Source organism: Acinonyx jubatus, chromosome B4, assembly GCF_027475565.1.
Source record: "Acinonyx jubatus isolate Ajub_Pintada_27869175 chromosome B4, VMU_Ajub_asm_v1.0, whole genome shotgun sequence".
Classification (NCBI taxonomy): domain Eukaryota; kingdom Metazoa; phylum Chordata; class Mammalia; order Carnivora; family Felidae; genus Acinonyx; species Acinonyx jubatus.
This window is the reverse complement of record NC_069387.1, coordinates 118,614,467-118,634,844: the sequence shown is the minus strand read 5'-3', so window position 1 is coordinate 118,634,844 and position 20,378 is coordinate 118,614,467. Positions and strand designations below refer to the sequence as shown.

Here is a 20,378-nt window from a genome sequence, read left to right as displayed (position 1 = left end):
TCCATTGACACCACTTTAGTTCAAGTTACCATCTTCTCTTGAAAGAGTAACCAAAATAGCCTCCTAACTGCTCTCCCTTCTTTTACTCTTGTGTTCTACATTCTATTCAGATTTGAAAATATAAGTCAAATCATGTCACTTTCCCTGTTTTAAACCCTCTACTTGCTTCCCAGGGCATTTCAAATAAAACGCAAGCTCTGCACGTGTCTACAAAGCCTCCCAAGATCTGGCCCTCATCAAGCATTCTGGTCCCATCTCCTGTGACTCTCCACCTCACTCCTTAGGCTCCAGCCATTTTGAATTTCCCTCTGCTCTCTAACATGCCACATTAATGCCTGCCTCAGGGCCATTGCACATGCTATTACTGCTGCCTAAAATGCTTTCCTGCAAGAGGTATAATAAGGTACCAATCAAGTGCATGCATGGGCAGGAGCAGTCACTGGAGGCTGATGTAGACTTCACAAGAAGGAGGATGAACTCATGTGGAAGGATGTGTGGATAGGACTAGGGTGAGAAGTGAAGGTGAGCATAACTCACAGTCAAGAGCAAGGGAGTAGGCAAAGTCAGAGGTGGAAAGGGATATCCAGGGCCTACTATGGAGGGCTATTCAGCTGGAGCACAATGTGGTAATCAGAGGAGTGGCTCCTGTATGAGTTTCTGATTGCTGCTGTAACAAATCATCACAAATTTCTGGCTTAAAACCATACAAACTTATTACTGTATAGTGCTGGAGGTCAGAAGACTGAAATGGGTCCTGGAGACCTAAAATTAGGATGTTTACAGAACTGTGTTCCTTCTGGAGGCTTTAAGGGAAACTCCATTCTTGCTTTTCCCAGCCTCTAGAGCCCACCTGCACTCCTTGGCTTGTGGCTGCATCACTCTGATATTTGCCTCTACCATCACATCTCCTTCTCTGACTGTCCCTCCTGCCTCCTCTTATAAGGAACTCTGTGATTGCACTGGGTCCACCCGGATAATCCAAGATCATCGCCCCATCTCAAGGTCCTTAACTTGATCATATCTGCAAAGGTCATTTTATTATATAGGGAAACATAAGCACAAATTTTGGGAATTAGAACATGGACATCTTTGGGGGACCATTATACTGTTTACCTCAGCTACCTTGAATGCAGTGCCTCAGAGCTTCACCTCTCACCTTCCAGAGAGCAGATCCACACCTGCCAACCTTCAGTCTCCTATAGAGAAGTTCCCATCAATGGCAGGGCCAAACATGTCTGTCTGGGACCAGCAGTCCAACTGCTGGGAAAACTGATGCCAATAGGCTATGCCAAGCTCCCTGGTCAGACTTTATACCTGAAATGCTGTTGGATCAGATTATGTCTGCTCCTGTGTAGCCTTCATATAATCTTCACTTTTAAGTGGTCCTGGCCCATCTAATCTAGAGTGACCGTCCACCCCTTCCCTCCTTTCCAACTTAATATTGCAGCTCCGACCTTTCACCCATAGATGGCACTGTTCTCCACCTCCTGCTTGCCCATCCTGACCCCAATGCCTGGAGGAGTCGCTTCAGTGACTGGGACAATGAGCTCAGACAGAGATCTTGCACAGGATCTGCCATGTGAGCAAGTCACTTTATTTTACCCCAGTTTCTTCACTGTAAACCACAGTGAGGACATAGCTTAGTGTCTGACACAGAAAGCATCCAATAAATGCTAATTTAAACACAAAAACAAAAAAAAAAGATTTAAAAAAAAGTGGAAGGTTTAAAAAAGGTGAGCAGTCATAAACATTGTAGGGGTTCATGATTACCTTTACCTCCCTCTTTAGGAAAATCACCCAGCTTCTAATTTGTCTTTGCAAAATCAAAACATAAAGCAGAAACTAAATAAAACAGAGAAGAGTCTGTGTGTGTGTGTGTGTGTGTGTGCGCGTGCGCGCGTGCACATGCATATGTTAAGAAAGAAGACTATTCAGAGGAAAAAAATTTTCTTGTATTTCTTACCAAAACCTGTATATACAGAAAGGGATAAGGGAATAAACTACAAAAGCAAAGGATTATGTGTATGGGAGAATATATGGGAAGGATAAATAATAAAGATATGTCACAGGAAATCAGTTTGCTTTGGCTTAAGAGTAAATGAAAGAAGCATTTCTGCAGTTGGAGGTGAGTACTGATCTGTCAACTAAGTTGTCCTATTTCAGGCTGCACAAGCTGGATGACCAGTTAGCAGGAGTATGATGGACACTCAAGTATCTGCTGGGGGATGGATTCAGGGGCCTTTAAGATCCTTTCAAATGATTATACAGAACCCCCAAAATATGCTCTGCAGTTCATCTCATTCTGTAAAGGCTACTTAAGCCACCTATGAAATCCACAGTACCTCCACAGTTCATGATTTTTCTGACAGCAGTTGTGGTCAAAATTTTTCTGCTTCTTAAATAATCAGCCAATTGTCCTCCAATCGGCACAATGATGGTCATAACCATGTGTGGGACTGCTGACAAGAGACCCACCTGGAGAGAAATAAAAAACAATGAGCTATTTTTAGCTGCTTCAGACAGATGCACTTCCCCAATTCCTTGCCCACTCCCCACCAAGTTTAATCATCTAATTATATGAGACCCAGATAGGCCTGAATTTTATAATAAATAATGAATGAGTGAATGATTTTAAGTATAGACCTGTCTCTCCCACCAGACTGGAAGCTCCTTGAGGACAGACCTGACTTGTATTCATCACAGAGGCCCCAGCACCTGCCAAAGGGCCCAGCACATAGTAAACACTTGGCACAAAGTGAGCATTCATGGATGGCTTCATGAATATATATATATATATATATATATATATATAAAGCTCCTCCATGGTCACCCCGGACAGTACCTGGGGCTATGAAAACATCTACCTCTACTAGGCCGCTGTTCTTTTCCTGTAGGAAGGTGGTTAATTCTTTCATGATGATGGCTATATTTCACCATCTGCACCTTTCCTCCCTGAAACGCAGACAATCTAATCACAGTGGCTGGAGACATTGAAGGAGGTTTTTTCTAAACCATACAAGCCAATGGTTGTTATTACTATAACTACCATTATGGAGAGTACGGTGGTCTGCAAAACAAGCTTTAAGTCTCTTACTGCTACTCACCAAGTACATTATAAGGGGAAAAAAACCTTCTTGCCTTCAAATCTTTTTATTCTTATCTAATATGCAGTTCATGAGTTTAGCTTCAAAAAAACCTTTGAGATAGAATAGAACATAAATCTTTAAAAGCAGCTTAAAACAGCTTTGATCCCTACAAAGAAAAAATTAAATAGCTATGTATACTGTGCCCAGAACGTACAACTTGTCTTACCTCTAGGGTATTAGGTGTCACAGAACTGTTATGAATTTTGATCAGCAATTTAATTATTTTATCATGCAAAGATTTTCTCAGTAGAAGCAAGAAATTTAAGGTTAAAGAACATTAGAAGCATCTATGTGTTTACCTTACTTATTGCAAATCCAAAGACCTCTTCAAAATAAGCAGGCTGACTTATTAACAGCAAATAAAAGGTCCAGCTTCTGCAAAAATTTGCCACAATGATTGCATAAACTGGCAACGATGTGAAAAATTTTTTCCATGGTGTGTTAAATTTCTAGAGGGTAAAAATACCAGGAGATTTTTAGTGACTATATTGACATATTTTTTTTTCTTGAGAGGACAACACAATCACCAAGAGAAGTAGAAAAGAGGCAAGTCTTCATCTGTCCATCTCTACTTACACTGAGACTAACCACGTTGGCTCCTTCTCCTATACTTGTCTCTATGTAGGTCCTCTCCTCACTGGATATTGTTGGGTGAGCAGCGGGACATTCATAGGCCTGCAGCAGCCAAAATGTGTACCAAATAATCCCAAACATACCTGCAGTAAAAAACAAAAGGCTTAATGATATGGTTTCCTGGTCTTTTGTCTCTAAATTTCCCAAATCTCAAAATATTGCCATATAGCATGACGTTCATCTAGAAAGAAGTATTTCTTTGCTTTTCCTGTTGTTGTTGTTGTTGTTAGCTTGTATTTAAAGAAAGGTAATATTGTTCCCATTAAGAAAGTAACTTTAATACAAGCATTAAATGAATCATAAACAGACAAGTATTCCACTTACATGATAAACTTGTTTTAATAATCTCTATTTTCATATAGTAAATTCTTTTTTTAATGTTTATTTATTTTGAGAGAGAGAGAGAGAGAGACAGAGCAAGCATGGGAGAGGCAGAGAGAGAGAGAAAGAGATTGCCAGGTAGGCTCCATGCTGTCAGCACAGAGCCTGACGCAGGGCTCAGTCTCACTAATGGAAAGATCATGCATGACCTGAGCTGAGATCAAAAGTCAGGCACTTAACCAACTGAGCTACACAGGCACTCCATTCATACAGTAAATTCTTAGCCAATCCCAATATACAATAAAATTCCATCTCTATGAGTCAACCATGGGAACTCATAAAGTCAAATTACTCACCATAAATATAAAAGACAGAGGCCCATCCAATGTACTGTACCAACACCCCAGCCAGAGGCATGGCAATCACTGCCCCCGCATAGGAACCTAGAACAAGGAAACATGGATGGAAACTTAGCAACAGTCACTCATGCCGCCTCAGGTCATCTCAAGTTCCTGCTGAGATGATGAATCGAACGGAGCGAGAGTCACAATGCGCCTGTGCAGAAGGACAAACTCCCAGGGTGCCTTACCACAGGGCTTCCAGCAGAGAAAGGTCACCAGGTGCCCTTTAACTACATCCAGGTACCATGGAGGAATGAGACAAAGATTGCTTGGGCACAGCAATTTGGAATTACATGAAAAAATAGAACAAAGCGGTGAGAAAACTCTCAGAGAAATTTGAAAAATTCAACCAGGTACAATATTTTTTTTAATGTTTATTTTATTTTTGAGAGAGAGAAAGAGAGTGTGACCAGGGGAGGGGCAGAGAGAGAGAGGGGGACAGAGGATCCGAAGCCGGCTCCACACTGACAGCTGGGAGCCCATGTCCGACGTGGGGCTCGAACCCATGAATCATTAGATAATGACCTGAGCCTGAAGTCAGACACTCAACCAACAGAGCCACCCAGGCCCCTGGGAGAGCCACCCAGCCACCGGGTACAATATTATGTACTGAAGACAGCAAGCAAAGGCACAAATAGATCTTCCTTTCAGAGTACACAGTTCAGAAGAATTATCACCTAGGTCTTTAAATGAGGGACTTCAAACTATTAAGAAATCAGTGTTTTTAGAGTCTTGATTTTTTTTTTTAATCAGGAAACAGTTCTGTTCCAGGATGGCAGTAGGAACAGGATGGCTGCTCTCTCCACCTACCTCCAGAATGGGCATATGTTTAAGTTTATTTCTTTGTAAATACTTAACCTTGTAAATACCTATATGTGGATGTTTATCTTGTCTAGACAAGATAACGAAGGCTAGAGGTCTGGTGTCCACTATGCCCTACAGCTCCGTGATATCTGCTGTAGAAACATGAGCCCTGAAAACTCCTAATCAATATTAACTGAATCAAAAAAACAAAAAAATTACTACCTGAAATTCCCTCTGGGCTGTGAATGAAAAAATTCTTGCTCTGAAAAAGTGAGTAGCAACAAGATATTCTATATCTCAGACTTCAGTGCTAAGGAAGACCTTCAGGAAATGGGAGTTTGGGGATCCTCCCAGAGAAAGAGATTAAATTCCATCCTTCCAAGGTGGGACTGACTGGCCAGGAAAGGCCCAACCTGGAATCTCAAATCTGAGCATCATGACACCTGAGGGAGTCTCTCAATCTGTGGGAATCATTTTCCTCAGATAGAAGATGGGAATGAAATCTCCATCTCACATAGTCATTTTGAGAATCAAATAAACTATGTCTGTGAAGATGTTTTGTAAGCTGTAATTAGAGCTGCACAAATGCCAACTATTATGCTACTGTAATGTACAGAATGACAATGCATTTTTTTTCAACCCCAGACTTCCTCAAACCAGGAAGACAAGCATTCCAAGGCAATTGTTTAGAAAGAGCTGCAGGCCTAACTCTGCTGTGGGTGTGGAGAAGGTGGTCTTTCCTGGGCCAAATTTCCTGGAAGTGAGCGGTAGGGAAATGCTAGGGATAGGGAAGGTCAGGGAATAACCACCACCAGCTAAAATGCATTGGATGCTTTGTGTGTGCCCTCTACTAGGTTGAAGATTCTAGACCCAAGATTGTATTTAACCCTTTTTTCAACCTCTTGGCATTGGTACCAATATCATCTCCATTTATGGGAGAAACCAAGGCTGGGTGAGGGGAGGTAAATTGTCTGAGGTCACACAGGTGTGAGTGATAGGAATCCAGAGTCTTTATCCTTAACTATTTAATAATTCAGTCCTGCCTCCTCCACTTAAATATGCCCATTATTTCCTCATACTAGGAAGCATTCTTTCATGGAGGACATTTTACACTTGAGACTCTCCTTCCCTGTCTAGTAGACAAACTCTCCCTCATCCTTCTGGACATGGCTGAGTGTCATCTCCTGTCACGCCCACAGCCTCTGAGCATACCCCCACAGGGTGCACCACCCAAACTGCCCTAGAGGAGCTGACTGTACCTTGATCCTTCTGTGGGCTGGCAGTGGAGGACAGAGGAGCCCTCCAATGCTTGTGGAATGGTGGGAGAAGGTGGAATAGCCATTAGGGGTAGGAGAGTCCCCACTTCTGTCCTCACTAGCTGGGAGAACTTACTTGACTCGATATTTCCTAAAGTCCCTGTCAACTCCAATATTTTTTGTGTAAGAACCGATTAACCCCAAATCTGGGTTTCCTTCTAATGACATTTCTCTTTGGCTGTTCTTTCAAACCAAGGCTACACCTTAGCCAGGAAAAGTAATAAAGCCTATAACTTTGATCAGGTAACTTTCCTTGAGAGTCAAACCATTTCTCAAATCAGCCCTTTGAGGGTTATAAAGACACTAAGAATGGAGAGTGGCAGCTAGTCATTCTTGCTTTGCAGGCAAATCAAAATGAAAAGCCTTATAAATAAACCATCCAAAGAAAATAAAGTCAAGGATCTGACAGTTCACAAGGTCAAAATCTTATATTCTTCTAGAGCTGGCACAAGGTCAGTAGTGGAAGGGGAGATGATCCTGAACTACAAGTGAGAGGAGAAAAATGGTTTCTAAGGACAAGAGAGGCTAAAAATACAAAGACATCTCAACTTTGCACGTAGTTCCAAACTAGGCATAAAATAGGTACATTGGTGAATATTCACACCAAAGTCCCAAAGACTCTATATTATTATTGTTATTATTATTATTATTATTATTATTATTATTATTATTTAAGGAGGTAAAGAGAAACATCAAGGGAGAAATAAATTAAAAGATTCACAGAAATTAAGAGGAAACTTTATTTCTCTCTTTAGCTAAGGAATACAAGTTAGTTTCTCTTAGGAAAGGCACACTAGCTTGAAAAACTAGACAGAACTAAATTCTGATCCTAATTTTGCCGAGTCCCCATTGTAACTTTCATGGCCTAAAGCACTTTTGTCTTCCTGGGCCTCTTCCCACATAAATATATATATATATATATATATATATATATATATATATATATATATACGAAAATATATTTTACAACTGTGAAATATATATTTCATATATATATGTGAAAATATATTTTACAACTGTGTTGATGGTGTCAGCATGCACTGTCCTTGTTCAATTATTGAAGGTAGACCCTTCAAACACCGATTATTTCAGAAATTCATAGAGGGCCAGTCCCCAAAACATGACCTGGAGTGAGACAACCTTAGCAAGGTGAGGTTTGGTGACCCAGGAATTAAAGTCACATCACTACTTAAGGACCACTAACATACTTTCAGGTAAGATGGATGGCCTCCATTTTCATCTGGAATGTAATGGCAAAAATTAATTAAAAGACCTCTGTGACAATGTGTACATAGTAATGCAGTGAGGAATGTTGTGAATTCAGAACCAGGTGGTACAGGGGTGTCTGGGTAGCTCAGTCGGTTAAACGTCCAACTGCTGATTTCAGCTCCAGCCCCACATTGGGCTCTCTGCTGTCAGTGCAGTCTGCTTCAGAGCCTCTGCCTCAATCTCTCTCTGACCCTCCCCCCATCAAAACTAAATAAATAAACATTAAAAAAAAGAAGAAGAAGAATCAGGTAGTCTAGCTCCCCTTCCATACCCCATGTAAACTTGGATCTTAATTTCTGTTCAATGAAACTAAACTATAAACTTTCATTTCAGTTTCTCCATCTGTAAAAAGAAGAGAAGCAAAAGGTTTGATGATTCTCTCTCTTCTGCTTTTGATCTTGGCAAATATCATTTGTTGGCTAATTCAACAACCACATCCTTCTTTTTTACCTTTCTCTACTAAAGGTGCTGGAAAAGCTAGCTTTTCCTAGCTGCCTCTGTAGATGATAAAGCATTTGATGCAATTAGGGCCAATTGCGTCACTCTGGGGCTTCTATTATGTGAAAAAAATAGACTGTACCTAGTAGCATCTTTACTTGAAGCCAAAGCATTCCTAAGTAAAACTTGCTATTCTAATACACTTACCACAAAAAGAGGTTGTGGCCAGTCGGCTTCTCTCCAAAGGTGGTGCCCACTTACTCCACATCCCGTGGCAGGCTGGGTAAGTCACACCCTGGCAAAACAGTTGAAAACAGACTATTTTATTTGACTCCAGTTTCTGTTTGTTTAAAATATAGATCCTGCTTCTTTAAGACAGGCTACAACATAAAAGCCCAATTCATAAATACCAAGTAGCCTGTGTCAGCTATTTTAACTCACAGCACAGATGCTGAAATTTGAATATCAGTTCAAATGTAAGAATGGTGGGGAATGGGGAAAAGGTCTTTATATTTCATATTATTATAGAATATCAGTATAGAAAGGGACTTCTGCAATCAATTGATCCATCCCCTTATTTCAAGATACAGAACCTGAGGTTAAGAAGCATTCAGTGACTACACTCTAGTCTTCATGGCTGTTAATAGCATATTCTTTCCACCCATCATTATTTTTTAAAATGCAGTATATGTCCCTCTAGTGGGACTAGAGTTATATTTGAGTTGCTACAACAACCTACATTTTTTTTAAGTTTATTTATTTATTTTGAGAGAGAGAGAGAGAGAGAGCACAAGCAAGGGAAGGGCAGAGAGAGAGGGCGAGAGAATCCCAATCCGCATTGTCTGTGCGGAGCCCCAATGCAGGGTTCAAACCCACTAACTGTGGGATCATGACCTGAGCCGAAATCAAGAGCCAGATGCTTAACCAATGGAGCCACGCAGACGCCCCACAACCTACTTTTTTTATCATAATTGGTGCATGTATATTCTAACAGGTTTTAGAAAAAAATGTAACTGGCACATCAAACCCATGATTTCAAAGATATTGTTGCTTATGATGAGGTTCTTTTGGGGTGTGGGTTTTTTTTTTTAATGAATTGATCTAGGGAAACGCTGTAGGTAAATAATAGTACAAATTGTATATGGATATGACAAAAGTGACAAAGGCTAGAGGTGAATGACTGAGCTTAGGAAACACTGCTCTACATCAGGGCTTGAGAAACTATGACCTGATTTAGCACACCATCCGTTTTTGTACTATTCATGAGGAAGGACTGGTTTTCACATTTTTTTTCTCAACTCACATTTTTATTTTCTTATTTTTTATTTTTTCATTAATTTTTTTTTTAGAGGTGCCTGGGTGGCTCACTTGATTAAGCATCTGACTCATGACTTCAGCTCAGGTGATGATCTCATGGTTCATGGGTTTGAGCCTCCGCCCCCCCACCCTCCGTTGGGCTCTGCACTGAGAGTGCACAGCCTGCTTGGGATTCTCTCCCTCCCTCTCTCTCTTCCCCTTGCCCCCCACGCTCTCTCTCTTCCTCTCTCTTACAAATAAATAAACATTTAAAAATTTTCTTTTAAAAACTTTCTTTTTAATTCCAGGATCGGTAACATACAGTATTATGTTAGTTTCAGTTGTACAATATAGTGATTCAACAGTTCTATACATTACTCAGCATTCATGGTTTTCAAGCAAGTAAAAACAAATTGAAAGGAGAATAATATTTCATGGCATGTAAAAATCATATGAAATTCAAATTTCAGTATCCAAAAAGTTTTATTAAAGCTTGGCCATGCCCATTTGCTTACATATTGTCTCTGGCTGCTTTTGTTCTACAATGGCAGAGTTGAGTTGTTGCCCCACAGAACATATGGCAAAGTCCAAAATATTTACCTTCTGGCTCTCTACCATGCTACCTCTTTCTCTGAGTTAAATCTCTGTGTAACACTACACCCTGGAAATTTTTTTTACATATTTACATATTTACAAATTTACATATTTATTAATAAATCCATTTAAATTGCTTTAGCAGAAAGGGACCCTGCGATGTGAACTAAAGGATTTGGGCTGCGGTCCTATCATTTATTAAAGGAAAAAGGTTGGATTAGATTATCTCTAAGATCATTCCTGGCTCATCTGAAATTCTGCACTCTATGAAATGGTTCTTTATTGTGTACAAATTTGTAATCACGCAAGGCATTTTCATTAAAGTACTCATAACTGTAGTCAAAACCAGAGAGTGAAAATAGCAGGACAATGTGGAAGATTGGAAAACTAAGCAAAGCAGGTTTTCTTCAGAAGCTGAATTTTCTAAAGGACCATACTTTAGCAATATCAAAAACCATTAAGGAAAGAAACTCCTACCTCCACTAGACCTTGCAAAATTCTGACACCCATGACACAGCCGTAATGCACTCTGGCTGCAGAAGGGATGAACATGTTCAAGGTTGATGTTAAGAAGATGGCAGCTCCAAAGACCCTGAGGGACCAAAACACTGTATTAGTGGGCAGGCCCACTCATCGATGTGGTACTTTAGTCACACATCAGGAATGAACCTCACCATTCATGGAAAATCACCATGGAAATTAATAGAAAGAGAAATAGATGTTATGTTAGAATCTGGTATATCTCAAGCTGTACTGTTAGGCTGCTTTCCTTTCCTTTCCTTTCTTTACTTTGATACCTGAGCTCATCCCTGGACCAATTACAGACAGGTTTTTGGCAGTATAGGGATGCCCTTCTTGAATGAGGTCCTGAAGCTGGAGACTGACCAACAGGAGGTGAGCTTGCTGGAGATGCACCATTCTGCTTGGTTCTACCCAACTGACTCACTCTATTACCACATGACATCTGCACATTTGGATTGTGTCTCCTGCTTCGCAATTCTGCTCTGACTTTATACAAGGCCACCCTACCTAAAAGCATGCTGTGTCATAAGATTAGCCAAGCACAAAAGAGGCTGTGTAACTCTGTCTTAGCCCCCAACTTGCTGCCCAGTGTCATTTGCCTTCTTTGCCCTGCCTGGACCAGACTGTTCTGGGAAAAGAGAGCAGGCAGCATTTTCTTCCTTTCTCACACATTAATGATGCCTCAGCACTTTTAACATGCTGGGAAATATTATGTGTGATTTCTTTTTATAGCAGAAGTGTAAGCAGTAAACTCGAGGACCATATGAGCGAATATTCTATCACTTTTTGAAAAGAATACAATAGATAAGTGACAATGAATGAAAGACACAAATTGACAAGAACATAGGTAAATACAGTCATGCTTGTACATATTTAGATCTTATGGTAGTGACTTTCAAACTTTTTTGACCTTGACCTATAAAATAAAATATATTTCATATTGCAACCCAATACATAATCATATACACAAATGTAACTAAAACAAGTTTCTCAACCACTACTTTGTGTGCAATGAACTAAGATATTTTCTATTCTGTTTTATTTTATTTGATTATCTTCTCTTCTATTTTTCTCTCTTTTCTTAGAAAATGCTCATTGGTAAATCACTATATTGCTTTCATTATCATCTAATGAGTTGTGTTTTAGAGTTTGAGAAACACAACTTTAGAAAATGTACAATTCATGAATTCCATATATGTACAAATCACACAGGACATACAATTGGAAAGAAGCTGGAAATATTTAGTACACTCCTTTTCTGCTACATATACACCCTACATCTCCTCCAAGTGGCCATCTTCTTCTGCTTGAATACCTCTACTGACAGAGAACTCAACTGCTCCTTGAGGCAGCTCATTACGTCTTGGACACATTTAATTGCTCAAACAGCTATTACAGAATCTCAAGGGCACTGAAGACAGCTTGCAATCTAGAGGCAAGCCCCTACTACCCACACGACAAAACCTTTATGGTACAGGACTATATTAACATAGTATATAGGATCACAGAATGTCACTTGTCAGAGAGAACTCAAACACAATCTAAACCATGCTTTATATCACAGATGAGGAAACAAAGACCCAGAGAAGGAAGAAAAGTGACTCAGTAGAGGTTACCAAGTGAGTTATTTAGGGCCCAGGAACTAAATAACTGAGTCTCCTGACTCAGATTCAATTGCTAATTTTACTACATAATCACTAAAGGAATTGAAAGATAAATTAAAATTAGACAAGAAAGTAAATAAAAGGAGACTCTTAAGAACAGAATCATATGGGATCAGTATCTATGAACCACATCTATTGGAATGCCTCCTGTCTCTCATTCTGCAACTCTAAATTGAGAGCCAACTGTGCAGATTTTGTAAAAACACAAAATCATGTTATGATCTGTACTGCATTCATGTTACGTCAGTTTGTCTTACCTGTTAGCAGCAAACTTATTTGAAATGAAACCACCTGGAATTTGTGTCACAATATAACCCCAGAAAAAAGATCCATGGATAAGGCCCACTGTCTCTGGATCCCAATTAAACTGTGCTGTCTGAAATGAGAAATCAGATATAGTTATGTTTGTAAAAAAACATTTGGCCATCATTTTTCAATGATGATCTTGCATAGTAACCCCACAAGGCCCTTCTTTCCTTCCCTTATCCAACAAATATTTCTGGAGGGCTTCTTAGATGCTTGGGATATAGCAATGGATGCAAAAAATTCCCTGTTCTCAATGAGCTTCCCTTTTAGTGAGGGCAAGGAAAGATTATGTACAAACTTAAATACACCCATATGTATTTAGTAATGATACAACTTTTAGGCCATTGAAAATGTGAGTCTCCAGGGCTGAACTCCCTTTCCTTACTTTCTTCCCAAAGTAACTCATTCTTTTCAGACTCCTTGAAAATGTCCCTTCCTCTGAAAAACTCCCCAACTCCCTTTTGAAGTGGTCACTTTTTCCTGCACTTGTTCCACAGACCTCTGTTCTTACAGACATGGCCACTGCAACATGCTGTTCTCAAACTAGCCATTCACACATACATTTCCCACACTGGTGGCAAGCAACTCTAAGGTGGCAGCCATGTCTTTTTGACTTTATAGCCTTAGCACCTAAAATAAATTCCTGGAAGGTACAAGTAAATATTTGCCAAATGAGTGAATACATGAATGGTTTCATAAAGCATTGGGGCACCTGACTGAGTCTGTACAGCATGCAACTCTTGATCTTCGGGTTGTAAGTTCAAGCTCCAGCCTGGGTGCAGAGATTACTTAAAAATAAACTCTTAAAAAAAAGCATTGATATCAAAATGTAAGGTGTTCCTATTATGGAGGAAGGGTTCTTAATTATCAAGATGGTATGCCTTATAATTTTTCATCGGTTTATTTTCCTGTCACAAGTTGTTACGTATTTATTTGCTCATTTATTCAACATTCACCTAGTGTCTCCTGTGTGCCAGGTCAGGTGCTAGATAGTGTAAATACTAACTCAAACAAGAATTGCCTTTGTGTCGTAGGAGATCACAGTCCATGTAACACTGGCCTGTCCTCTATGCTGTATTTCCCATTTTGCCAATTCAGAAGTTGAAGTTTAAGAGCAAAATGAAACTGGGGTATCTGGCTGACTCATTTGGTGGAGCATGCAACTTGGGGTCAAAAGTTCAAGCCCACTTTAGGTATAGATTACTTTTAAAAAAGAATAAAAAAGGGGTGCCTGGGTGGCTCAGTCGGTTAAGCGTCCAACTTCAGCTCAGGTCATGATCTCACGGCCTGTGAGTTCGAGCCCCGCATCGGGCTCTGTGCCAACAGCTCAGAGCCTGGAACCTGCCTTCAGATTCTGTGTCTCCCTCTCTCTCTGCCCCTCCCCTGCTCATGCTCTGTCTCTCTGTCTCAAAAAAAAAAAAAAAATTAAAGAAAATAAAAAAAGAATAAAATGAAAGTAACAATCATTAATTCAAATTAGCTCAGTAAATTTTTATTTTATGCTACTATGTGCCACACATTGTTCTAGGCACTGGAGAAGATAGTGATTGCTGTTCACAAAGATGCCAGTGAGGACAGAAGATAGTAAACAAGTACAGATTGTGTTAGATGGTGATCAGGGATGAGGAGAAAAATAAAGCAGGGAAGGGAACAGGGAGGGCTGGATAGGAGTGCAGTAGAGTGCAATTTTAGACAGAGGAGCCAGGGAACGCTTCTTTTGAGTAAAGCCATAAAAGAAAGAAGGGAGCAAATCATGCTCTTCATTATCTGAGAGAACTTTCTAGGCAGAGAAATAGCAAGTGTAAAGGCCCTAAGGTCAGAGGAATAGCAGGATGTCAGGATAACTGGAAGGTAATGAATGAAGGACAGGAGAGTAGGAGTTAAAGTAAGAGAGGTTCAAATGATGAAAGGCCCTTTTAATCACCATAAGGACCTTGGTTTTTATGCAATGGAAACCATTGGAAGCTAGGAGGAGAAGGGGGACATGATTTTGTTAAGGCACTGTCTATATATTTCCTCCCTTCATTCCTACACCTGGAGGTAATTATTGGCTCTTCTTTTGTAGATGAGGAAATTGAGGCTTAGAGAGATTAAGCTACTTGCCCAAGGTCATACAACTAGTTATAAGGAGAGTCAAGATCAGGACCTCTTATCTTCTTGACCCAAAAAACAATGTTTCTTTGCACTACTTGTAGAGACTTGACTTTCTTACTAAGAAGTAGAGATTAGACTTCTTTGCCATTCAGTCATGGAATAACCCAAGGAACCAAGGATCCAAGACAGAGGGATCTGCTTCATCCAGAAGCTAATTATCACTCACAGTGACCTTTGCTCATACTTTTCTCTGAGGGAATGGTGCTTAGGTCCATTCTCCAAAGGAGATGATACATGACAAAGAGCATGTAGGCTTGCTGAGAACTGATTTTCATCATCTCTTGAACCACATTAGAATCATTATGGCCCCATGTATGCACCATTACTATAAGCCAACCACCTTGTCAGGTACTGTGTTAGGTGAAGAATGGCCCCCAGATTTACACACAAAACTCTGGAACCTATGAATGCTGCCTTATTTGGGAAAAGGGTTTTGTGGATGTGATAAAATCAAAGATCTTGAGACGAGTTATCCTGGATTATCCAGCTGGGCCCTAAATCCAATGACAAATGTTCTTATAAGAGAAAGGCAGAGAGAGATTTGAGACAGAAGAGAAGACACACAGCAAGAAGCTCACATGAAAACAGAGGTAGGATTAGAGTTATGTGTATGTATGTTAAATACGTAACAACTTGTGACAGAAAACCAAGGAAGCCAAGGAACACTTGGAGCCCCCAAAGATGGCAGAAGCAAGGAAGGATTCTTCTGCAGAGCCTTCAGAATGAGTGTGGCCCTGCTGACACCTTCATTTCTTTTTTTTTTTTTTTTGGGGGGGGGGAGCGAGAGATGGCACGCGTGCGTGAGAAGGGGGAGGACAAAGGGAGAGACTGAATCTCAAGCAGGCTCCATGCTGTCAGCACAGAGCTTGACACAAGGCTCCATCCCACAACCCTGGGATCACGACCTGAGCTGAATTCAAGAGTCACTAGGCCAAAGGAGCCACCCAGGTAACCCAACACCTTCATTTCAAATTTCTGGTCTCCACAACTGTGAGAGAATAAATTTCAGTTGTTTTAAGTCACCATGTCTGAGGTAATTTGTTACAGCAGCCTTAGGAAACTAATATAGGCACTTGATATATCAGCACCAAGTAACTCATTTGATCTGCCCAGTAGGCCTTTTATTCCCATTTTACAATGAGGGTCAGCAAAGAGTTGCTAGAAATGCCAGGTTCCTGCCTCCTTGCTCACATTTCCTTCAGACAACATTCCCCACCCCTGCCCCCCATCTCAGCACCCTGGGCCTCCCCACTCCTGAGTGGCCAATCAGGCTCTCTCTGTCTGTCTCTCTCTGTCTCTCTGCATCTGTCTCCAATCTGAACCCAGAAATTGTACTTAGAAAACATCGAACACTTGAACTGAAAACAAGTCTCATTGGAGTCAAGGCCAACCAAGTACATCAGGTCCCAGGCAAGGCACTTCAGCTTTCGAGTGCAGTGAGAAGCCATGGAAAAGGAGAGAAGACAGTCCATGGAGAGGCCTGGGACAGTAGAGCATACTCAGAGAGAAGCAGATTAGGGACCATGTGGAACAAGGAAGCTGGAGACCTGAGCTTAGGATTTCCTAGTTCCCAGTAGGGTCAGCTCCACTCTGTCTTCCTGGCAGGGCCTCTGTTTATGCCTTGGAAAGAATTAGATAAAGACTCCTTTTCTGCCCCTCAGGAAGACAGACTAGATTTCAGTCCCACTGCAGGGCACAGACCCCACTGTCCAGGGCACAGACCCCAGTGTCCAGGGCACAGACTGCACAAATGTATACATCAGACCTGCTTTCTGCTCTTCACTTTCATGAGATCCCCTACAGCCCTACCATAATTCCCTTTTTAACTTGACCTGGTTTCACTGCATTTCTACTCCTTGCAACCAGCAATTCCTGACCAAGACATAAGGGCAATTTATTCAAGGTCCCAGAAGTCAAATTTGAAACAAGGTCTGGCCAATTCCAAAGCCTATCCTAACTCTTCAGGACTCATGTTTCATGGGAAGGAGTTTGGACTTATCCTGAGGGTAAAAAGAGATGATTGCAAAGTTTCTCAAACATCAGTCATTTATTGCTTGCCATATGCCAGACGCTATTTTAAGTGATTTGCATGTTTTAAAATTCATAATTATTAAACTAAAAATGAATATTCACACATCAGCTAAAACTACGCTGTGTACCTCTGGTAGAATATACGACACTTATTTGCGAGACCTACACATCTATACTGCTTACTTCTCTCTCTCTTTTGAAAATGAGTATTTAAAAATATTTTAGTAAAAAATATCTAGTTTTATCCCCCCATAAAATGAAAAACCAAATAAACAAAAATGCCAGCCATTTAGAGCCTTTCTTAAAACAGTGAAATCTTTGTCATCGGGTTGAACATGTTCACCTGATATGTAAGCTTTGTTCTGTTTGAGTGAAAGGGAAACGGCCTGCTATAAATTGGATTTGCCATAGAGTTTCCAAAATGCTGCAAACTCCTGTTTTTGAGACCAGAAAAAAATGATGCAAAGCATATTTTAGATCTCAGTCTCCAAAGGGAAAACCATAGACACAAGAGAGCACACACTAGCATTGTTCCTTAGGTTTATCAAAATGTCTTTTCCATATGCCTCAAAGCAGATTCTGTTGACCTAGGCCTATCTTTCCAGGCAACAAACAAATGCAAACCAGCATCTCATTTGATCTGGGCCTCGGCAGACAAGTTTTAATTAGCTGGCCTTGCTCACAAAAGGCTGGGAGAATGCATGTGATACACATCTGAAACTTCACTAATACATGTCATCCTTTATTTAAAAAAATGCACGGCTTGCCCCATCACACTTCTACTGCACTCCCTCCCCACCAAAACATAAACAACTAGCATATCCTTTTAGAACACACTCAGCCGTGGTATCAAAAAGAGGCTAGAAGACTCTCCATTGTGCTCTTTTCATCTGGCAGAATAATCTCTTAGCTAAAAACAAAACAAAACGAAACCAAAAAACCACACAAACTTGCAGAGCCATCTAAAGACTTCTTTTTAATGGATCAAAATCAAATTTTCCCAAATCAGTGCTTGGCAGGAACTGTTCCAGGTAATGCTAATAGATGTGGCATGAAAGAAAGGGCTCTACAGTAAAGTCCGGGAAATAATGCATACCATGCACACACATGCCACACACACACACACCCCACAATTGGAGTTCTCACAGGACACATCACAGTAAAGGCCCCCATTTCATATAACACCTTCTTCACAGCAGAGCCAGCAGAACAGTGATTTGCCAAACACAAGTTTGGGAAACTCTGATCTAAATGTTTCTCCACATATGGGCAAGGACCAGACAACTATTAATGCCTCTCTACAATCTGTATGTATTTCCACATGAGGTATTCCAGTGTGTGTGTTCAATACAATGAAGTATGTATTTATTGGGTATCTACTGCACATACATTTTCCTTTCTTTCCCCATAGCCTCCATACTTCTCTAGGCCCACTATTTAAGAAGAAAGCCAGATTGTATCTTTCCAGTGATTCATAAAAACAATGCTTTTAAGTCACATCAGAGTATGCTTGCTTATGACTACAACAGCTTTGGTTTGAACTGTGCCTCCTACTTCCGCTCACTTCTATCCCAGTCCACCGGGAGATCACTGGCTGGACAGCGATTATTCCAGAGTGGATTTGATCATACCACCTTTCTGCCTAAAGCCCACCTACGACTCCCTACATGGTTTAACAGGCTTTACCTGGCCTAACCCTTATTTACCTGGGTGTCTCCCTGTCTTGATGTCCACTCTAATGCTCTACTATATTAACAGAGGTCCTCAGCCTTGAGTCCAAGGATGGAATCCTGTTGATCTGTGAACTTGGATGGGAAAAATCATCATTTTTATTTTGACTAACTGCTAGCTGAAATTTAGCATTTTCTGTGATCATGAATGTAGGCAACAAACCACAGTAGTTATCACTACCTGTGACTCTATCACTAGTGGAAATTATAAATCTGTTTGCATCACAACTGTCACCATTATCTTAAACTATGGTTTATACTTCAAACTTCAAAGCTACAGCAATCCTTAGACCCATTACTAGATTTTATCATCTGATGTGTTCATAAAGAAGTCCATATGTCTCTATATCATGAATTTTATTTTTAAACACTTTGAGGGGTGCCTGGGTGGCTCAGTCAATTAAACGTCCAACTTTGGCTCAGGCCATGATCTCATAGTCCATGAGTTTAAGCCCCACGTCAGGCTCTGTGCTGACAGCTCAGAACCTGGAGCCTGCTTCAGATTCTGTATCTCGCTCTCTCTCTGCCCCTCCCCTGCTCATGCTCTGTCTCTCTCTCTGTCTCAAAAATAAATTTAAAAAAAAACATTAAAAAAATTTTTTAAATACTTTGACATGTGTCCTATTATAACTAGTTTCCTTTATAATCACGTGCATTTTATTGCAAGAATTTAAAACATTGTTTTGACAAAGTGTTTAAAAATCTACCACAGGTTGCCAAAGGGGCCCTGGCTTTGCACAGAAAAGATGAAGATGAAGATTTCTATCTCAGTTCCCAAACACCATCCCCTCTCTCTCTCTGTTTCTTTCCTTCTCTCTCCCTCCCTCCCTCTTCTCTCGGACAGTCTTTAACACGTGATATGTTCCTTTTTCTTCACTCTTCTTCCCACCCCACCAAACACTCTTTGTCAATTCCTCCTTATCTTTCGAAGCCAGCCATCACTTCCTCTGGGAATTCTTTCAAAATATCAAAGTCTGGTGTAGAGTTCTCCTATATGACACTCAGCATTCTGAACACCTTTAGCTTAGCACCAACAGCTATGAATTTTTTTTAAGTGTACTTATTTATTTTGAGAGAGACAGAGACAGTGCCCGGATGGTAGGGGCAGAGAGAGGGTGAGAGAAAGAATCCCAAGCAGGCTCCACACTGTCAGGACAGAGCCTGATGCAGGGATCAAACTCATGAACTGTGAGATCAAGACCTGAGCAGAAACCAAGAGCTGGAAGCTTAATCAACTGAGCCACCCTGGCGTCCCAAACTATGAATTATAATTACTTACTTGTACATCTCTATGAGGACAAGGGCCCATCCTGTGATGTTCACCATTCTATTCCCCTCACCTTACACAGTGACTGGCAGGTGGTAGCCATTCTAGCCATTCTACATTTTTGTCACATCAATGGAAGAGGTGCATGCTTTCTTTCCTATAACAAATCATTTGCACAGCTATGGCCAAAAGAGCCCCCACCACATTCTGACCTGAATTTCTGGTTTTCCGTCAACATATACAGTGCTGTTGTTGACCATTTCCACAATGGCAACTCCAAGATTGCAGCGAATCCCAAAGGAAATGCAGAATCCCAGCCCACTCATAATGGCAATGATGTAACGCTTGGGGATGCCACAGCAGTGGCAGTTGCAGAGTGGGGGCCTCTGCCTGGAAGTCTGCACTGGCCTTCCTTCTTCATTCAGCTCAGTGTTATCTTCTTCATCATTGGTCCCATCGATTTTTCTACAGTGGAAGAAAAATGGT

At 40.7% G+C, this 20,378-nt stretch overlaps 1 protein-coding gene across 3 annotated transcripts in view; it reads right to left on the bottom strand.

Annotated features, from left to right (window-relative positions):
* Window positions 1-20,378, bottom strand: part of SLC17A8 (solute carrier family 17 member 8) — a 53,408-nt gene that overhangs the window by 13,991 nt on the left and 19,039 nt on the right. For all 3 annotated transcript variants that reach the window (XM_053226649.1, XM_015070839.3, XM_053226650.1), the window contains exons 2-9: window positions 20,105-20,357; window positions 12,662-12,780; window positions 10,696-10,810; window positions 8,536-8,623; window positions 4,457-4,543; window positions 3,723-3,862; window positions 3,446-3,595; window positions 2,343-2,475 (exon numbers count right to left, since the gene is read on the bottom strand). In XM_053226649.1, coding sequence (XP_053082624.1) covers window positions 2,343-2,475; window positions 3,446-3,595; window positions 3,723-3,862; window positions 4,457-4,543; window positions 8,536-8,623; window positions 10,696-10,810; window positions 12,662-12,780; window positions 20,105-20,218 — 946 coding nt within the window. In that variant the 5' untranslated portion in view covers window positions 20,219-20,357. The remainder of the gene's footprint in view (window positions 1-2,342; window positions 2,476-3,445; window positions 3,596-3,722; window positions 3,863-4,456; window positions 4,544-8,535; window positions 8,624-10,695; window positions 10,811-12,661; window positions 12,781-20,104; window positions 20,358-20,378) is intronic.